This window comes from Athene cunicularia, assembly GCF_003259725.1.
Source record: "Athene cunicularia isolate RWA chromosome 23 unlocalized genomic scaffold, athCun1 chr23_part1, whole genome shotgun sequence".
Lineage (NCBI taxonomy): Eukaryota > Metazoa > Chordata > Aves > Strigiformes > Strigidae > Athene > Athene cunicularia.
This window is the reverse complement of record NW_020799130.1, coordinates 1,012,996-1,019,740: the sequence shown is the minus strand read 5'-3', so window position 1 is coordinate 1,019,740 and position 6,745 is coordinate 1,012,996. Positions and strand designations below refer to the sequence as shown.

General features: G+C 47.9%; 2 protein-coding genes across 2 annotated transcripts in view; both read right to left on the bottom strand.

Moving 5' to 3' along the window:
- Positions 1-581: 581 nt before the first annotated feature.
- MRPS15 (mitochondrial ribosomal protein S15) lies at positions 582-5,741 on the bottom strand. Its single transcript, XM_026863364.1, has 6 exons — positions 5,643-5,741; positions 4,748-4,796; positions 3,857-3,941; positions 2,951-3,009; positions 1,568-1,759; positions 582-742 (listed from the first exon to the last, which is right to left on the bottom strand). Exons 1-6 carry the CDS (start codon positions 5,681-5,683, stop codon positions 626-628), a joined length of 543 nt encoding a protein of 180 aa, XP_026719165.1. The 5' UTR covers positions 5,684-5,741; the 3' UTR covers positions 582-625.
- The window catches only part of CSF3R (colony stimulating factor 3 receptor), a 3,260-nt gene continuing 2,247 nt past the window's right edge, over positions 5,733-6,745 (bottom strand). The window contains exon 9 of the mRNA XM_026863199.1: positions 5,733-5,785. Within this exon, the coding sequence (XP_026719000.1) occupies positions 5,733-5,785 (53 nt within the window). The remainder of the gene's footprint in view (positions 5,786-6,745) is intronic.

Here is a 6,745-nt window from a genome sequence, read left to right as displayed (position 1 = left end):
AAAAAAAAAAAAAAAATCGGGGAAGAGGCGCCGCTGTGACGGCACCGGGCGCTTCTCCAGGTCAGCACCGGGGTGACAAAATCACCGAGTTCGTGAGCGAGGGAGGGATGATGCCAGAGAACGAATATAAACGCGTCGGTCCGCCGGGAAGTTACAGATCTGATTATTAACAGCACTTCCACAGCCGCAGCGCCCCGAATCCACCCGCGTTCTCCTGCGAGAAGGATCAGCACCTCGAGCTAGGGCCAAGGCCGCTGTGGTCCCAAATACGCAGCATTTCACCTCCACCTCGCTCCTCATTTGTCACCCCGCTGCCCAAATGCCCCCCAAGCACGGGGTCAGCGCTGTCTGACAGCTCAATCCTCACGGCTGGACAACGACAGGCGACAGACCCCACGCAGAAGAGTCCCACGAGCTGGTGCCGAGACCCCCCCGGCTGCTCCTCCCGCACAGACCGAACTGCCCCAGCACAGCCCAGCGTGTCAGCTTGGAATTAAACTTCCAAAACGCTTAAACCACTCACTGTGCTTTCCCTGGCGCTCGCCACGGCGCGGAGCACACACGCGTGCTGGCAAAGAGGCTTTAGGTCTGTAGGTAGTTATTTATTGTTAAAGAGAACAAGCCGTTACACGGGCGGCCCCTCGTGCTGCGCCGCCACCGCCTCCTTCGCAGCTCTTGCTTGTTGGTCTCTCCTCTCCTTGAGCCTCTGCAGCGCCTTCAGCTTCTGCACCTCCTGAAAAACCTGCGTGAGGAGCGGGAGGAGGTGAGGGAACAGTTTTAAGCATTAACAAACACCTCAATGTGGATGAAACCATGTCTCAGTTAAAACACCCAATTTTTTGGAAGATAAAATACATGTGTGGATAAACTAGTATGGATCTGATTCTCCTGCTGAGATATTCCACCAAGCATGGCTGATTCAGTTTAAGCTCTCAGCTCAGAGACAAAGCTGTGTGCTGCTGAGCAAAGCTGCTGCACCACCGCAGCGCCACACTGTGCCACAAGGCACCTCCCAGGGCTCCCACCAGCCCTGTTTGCAGGGAACCCCTCGGGGGTATCCCGTTAGAGCCAAGCCAGTCTTTTGGGTGTAACTTCACTGGCCTGAAATTTAGTATGTACAGATGGAAGGCATGTCCAGCTTCTTGATTCTGCTCAGGCACACTGATGCACGCTGCATGCAGGAGTTACACCTACGTATTCAGAGCAAGTGAGAGTACGCAGGGGGCGTACCCAATTTCTGTTCCAAAGCTGCCATCAGATTTGTCTCACACATTAGTTCCTATACCAGGCTTTGAAAAACAGCTGGTTCAAATCATACATTTCTGAGCAAACTGGTGGTACAATCTGAAGTTCAAGCCCAGCCAGTGCGACACCGCCCACTACGAAACCATCTTTTGTGGAGCTCTTTGCTGAGCTTACGCAATTCTCTACAGACATTACCGCTCCTCAAAGCACGGATTAAAAGGATTTACCCGTCACTCTTTCCTAACTGTCTTAATTGTGCCCTTCTATAGAGAGATTTTTTTTCCTACTCCAGCTACGTGGCTCTCTCCAGATGGCTCCCTACCTTGATGCAGAAAGCCTTCTTGACGAGCCAGCGCTTGGTTCTCCTCCTGTTGTAGGGCGGGGGCAGGGTGTACTGGATGTTCAGCTGCTTGCAGGTGTGCTCAAAGATATCATAGCGGACACGGCGCAGATACGTGAGGAGTTTCTTCCGGCGATCCATGGCCATCAGCATGCGACGACGGTTACTTTTATCCTGCAGAGGACTTAACATTCACTACACTGCAGACAGATTACCCTTCCATTCCAATAAATTACTTAGAATAGACCAGATTATGGCTGAAAGGAAACAATCGGGTTAAGGACAGTATCTCAGAGCAATTTTTCTTGGCAGGTACTGCAAGCACATTAGGTCACTACAAGGAGATCCCAGAAGACTTAATTTACTTTTCACTGAAATTGCTTTCTTCATTCTGTGTCTGCACCTTCCTCCCTGACCCTGAAGACTGTTTTCAACTCGTATGCAGTTTCAGGTGGTGGCAGAAGCTGCAATAGCTTGGAGGTAAAGGCTGTAGGGAAGGTCTAACTGCCTAAAAACTCTGCTTCCCCTGAAATGTGTTCTTCCAGGAATAACACAGAAGCATTTACCTTTGTTTTTCCAGAAATTAAATGTGAAAGTAAAATGTGACTTGGCTCTATCTGGCCATTTGTGTTGTTCTTTGGAAGAAAATACACATAGCTTGAGCCGTGCCATTCAGAGCAATCCCCCGTGGAAGGAACTGCCCGACCCTACACAGCGATTTGTGTCAAGTAATTTCAAAAGGTTTCTTTTGCTGAAACATTTGGTACAACTTGGCTTCTTAGAAAAACTGAATTCTATTCTTCAAGCTGTTAGGATTAACAAATAATTATGCACTTTTTTCCAATGCAGTTGACTAGTCCGTTTCCCACCTTTTGCACTGCATGAATAATCTTGTTCATAAACTCACAGTTGTGATGTTTTGAATTTGGGCCCTGAACCCCTGTAGCTTTAGGTAGGAAAGTGTCATTACGGTGTTAAAGACAGTCCTGGCCGCTAAACATTTTCATAGGCGGAACAAAGAGAGAACACAGCTGCCAAAGGGATAACATTCATTACATTGAAAACTAAGTGTGAAGCCACATCTGCAGCAAGGATAAATTTAGCTAAACTCTGCTCAAAAGTACCTGCTCAGGCATTCCCACCAATCCAGGAACAAACCAGAACAGACTCCACATTTCAGTTGGTGAGAGCATAGCTCTGAGCCAGCAGTTTCCCAGGCTGGCACCACGGAACAGTTATAACTATTTTATGAACCTTCTCAGGAAAGCCATAATCCCCAGAATTAAAATCCTTTTGTTCTAAACTGAGAAAACAACCCGAACAGCTGCTGTCTCAGACATGTGGGCTCAGATTACTGATGGTTACCTTGGGATGCTTCTGAAGATGTTCCTCGTAAGTGCGTATCTTGGCAGTCAACACAGCAACTATAAAGAACAGATACAAGAAGCCGTTTGAGAGCAGCAGCTTTCCAGGTAGAGACAGTATCATCTGCGTTCCCTTCCAAGTGCCAGCTGCAGGCTGCTGTTCTTACGGGCACCCACTGCGGCAGGGCCAGCGCTCCCGCACAGCCCTCTGGGCAAGTGCAAAACAAACCACAAAACACAACCCGAGTCAGAACTATTACTGTTATGAAGCTGCTTAATTAGAGGTTAAAATTTTAACAACAGATCATAGGAATTTATCTGTAAAATGCCTCTTGCACCCGCTGGTGACTTTAGATTCATTTCACTTCACCTGGTTTAAGCTTTGGATGAACAGACACCAATTAAGAGGCTCTTTCTAGGAGCAGCAGCCAGCAATTTGTCATTTCAGGCTCTGCAGAAAGGTGCTGGTGGCATCCTGAGGAACTGAAGGCTTTTATTAATGATAAAGGAGTGCAGCTGGGTCAGTGGCAGCACGGTCCCCACCCCTGTGCTGTCCCTACACCGGGCCTCAGCCAGAGCTCTCTGATGCAGAGGGAGATTTGGGTTCCAATCTCGTAGCTCCTTTGGGTAACGAACACAGCGCTGTGCTTCACGTCAAAGCACTTCACGCAGAGTAACACACGTGCTGCCTCTGGAGGGTGGGTATGGAGAAGGAATTTGGGACCACCCAGCAGACACCTGCGACCTTCCCAAACCCTGGACAGCCCCAGGGCACGCTGCAGCGACCTGCTGCTCCTGGAGGAGACTCTCCTGACTGACACAGCAAACCTGAAGTGCTGGGGTGGGAACAGCTGAATGAAAGCAGAGATGTATCATCTGCCAACAACCACCTCCTTTTTTAACTTACCTTGCACCTCGGAGGACCCATTGTCGTTGGGAGACCTCCTGACCTTCTCCACCAGCTGCTGTGTCTTTATTTTCATCTTCTCCTTCTGTGGACAACAGAAAAGAGTTTGTCACCTTCTCAGGAACACTAAAGGTCTGAGACACCCCAGCTCTCCTCCCAGATGCCCAGACAAAGGCTCTGTAATTACTAGCTTTACTCAGCGTCCATCACAAAAGGTGTAAAAGGTGCAGCAAAGAAGGACCTGCTGCTGGCAGGGCAGTGCTCAGAGCACAGCAGCGAGGCAGCACAAAAGATCTCAGGGGAGCACCGACTCGCCGTTGTTCAACCCAAGAGTCCGGGCACCCCCCTCACCCCAGGATTACTGAGAAGGTGCTGAAGAGGCCCCGCTGCTCTCCTGGATGGAAAACAGAACTGAAGCTGATCTCACACGGCAGTAGCCTTTGCTTTTTGCATATTTTCAAGCTTAAGTGGTAAGCAGCAAGAAACGGTAAGATCTTTGTGCCACCTTATGATTTAGTTATTTTGCCTTCTGGGCATACGAAAAGTAAAAGAACTTTGTGGAAGAACATCTGCTGTCTAGTGAACTATTTTATAGAACAGGCCAACGATCAGCAGTAACATAACACAGCTCATCTCCCCTGTGATTGCCTAATATTTTCTTCTCTCGTTTTAGTATGCAATTATTATCATAAAGAAGACTGCATGATAAATTTTAAGAGCATGCAAGACTTACCACTCATGTATTTAATAGCCCCAGATTTGCAGTCACCAAGCAACACTTACAGTAAGTGAAGGGCATTTAACAATATAGACAAGTCTTGCACAAATGTGCTCACTAAATCTTCTGTGGTTTGTTGGTTTTTTTTTTAATGCAAATAGAATGCAACTAACCTGGCTTGCCATTTCCAGCGACAAGAGTCTTTTCACTACATCGTCAACACTGCAAGGAGATTGCAGGTTAGTTTATAAAACAGGAATTAAGTATATTTAACAACAGAAATGAGGTTAGGTTTTCAGAACATATTAACTTTTCTCAACTTTAATCTACTCTACAGATTGACAGCAACTCTCCTCCCCTCTCAAATCTCTCAGCCATAAACTGTTTCTTGCATTCCTAAGAAAAATCATGGCTGAGATTATAGAAGCATCGAGTGGTTTTGCTGCTGTGGGAAGTGCAGCTATTTCAAATGATGATGATGATGATGAAGTCCTATCAATTCCAAAAACGTTACGTGCAAACTGGGTGCCAAAGATTAACCCCCAAGGAAGTACACGAGGGCAAAATAATTAATTTTAAGACCTGATCCTTCAAAGAGCTGTGAAAGTCTCGGTTACACCACTGGGGGCTCTCCACGCACCACACATGAGCGGTTCTGGCATCAAAGCACAAAACCACTAAGCTCCAGGTCCAAATTTCAGAAGCAGCAATTCATTTTGAGTTGTTTACCTACACACTCTCTAGCACCTGAGTTCAAGACTGGCATAGATGATTTCTAATATTTCAGAATTATTTCTTTTTTCTCTGGACTATGAAGTCCACAGAAGATGTGGGCAATCACCACTTAACCTTACATTAAACAAACAAAAACCTTACCAAAGCCTCATCAGTGACTGCTTTTGCAAAATTGACTTTCAAAACAACTTTGCTATTTTTGTGCTAAATTGCACACCAGTGACCACAGAGCATGAATTAATTACTGTGCAGGTGAGAGCTTCCATGCACTGTGGCTGTGTGCTTAAGACAAATCTCTGAAGAGAACAGTCCTTCCCTTTCCTTGTATCATACCTATTTACTACTGGGACACTGGTATACTCTTTCTTCAGCATTGTGGGAGGAAGATCATCCAAATGGCTGGGGATGTCTATAAAGAGAAGATTAACATTTGAGGAAGAGCAGTACAAAGTCAGAGCTCTGAACATGCTTGCAAACTACATGAGAGGAAACAAGCTGCAAAGAAAATAGATAGTATGCTCCAAATAAAAAGGAAGAATTTAAGAAATCAAGTTGAGATGGCAGTAACTGAGTGCTTAAAACTGGGCCCAGTCTCTGGCCTTCAGCGCTCTGGATTCACAACACGGTGTAAAGAGATCAGTGATCTCTTGCTAGTGACAGTTGCTAATTTCATAGAATCACAGGCTGGTTTGGGTTGGAAGAGACCTTAAAGACCATCTAGTTCCAACCCCCCTGCCCTGGGCAGGGCCACCTTCCACCAGCCCAGGCTGCCCAAAGCCCCATCCAACCCGGCCTTGAACCCTCCCAGGGAGGGGGCAGCCACAGATGCTCTGGGCAGCCTGTGCCAGGGCCTCACCCCCTCCCAGGGGAGAATTTCTGCCTTAGACCTCACCTAAACCTGCCCTCTGTCTGGTTAAACCCATCACCCCTCGTCCTTATGTTGGTGCCCCAGAGCTGGACCAGCCCTGCAGGGGGGTCTCCCAGAGCGGAGCAGAGGGGGAGAATCCCCCCCTGGCCCTGTGCCCACCCTGCTCTGGGTGCAGCCCCGCACACGGTGCTGCCTCAGGGGCAGTTTTCCACCCCCCCGACCCCCCCAAGTCCTTCTCCCAGGGGCTGCTCTCATCCCCTCCTGGCCCAGCCTGGGTTTGTGCCTGGGATTGCCTCAACTGCTGAATTTTTGGAGCTTGTAAGGAATTATTTTGAGATGCACAGAACAACAAAAAGGTTGTCAAAGGGACCTTATGAAGTATGATGAAGTGGGACTGTCATCATGTGTCTATCAAGCCTTGGAAAGCTCTGAGGACGGATATTCCACAGCCCCCCAGCGAAGCACATCCCCACACTGCACTGCCTTCCCAGTGAATCCTTTTTCCTTTTGTGTCCAGCTGGAACATCTCCAAGCTGCTATTTGGGACCTCTGTCCCTCATTGTATCAC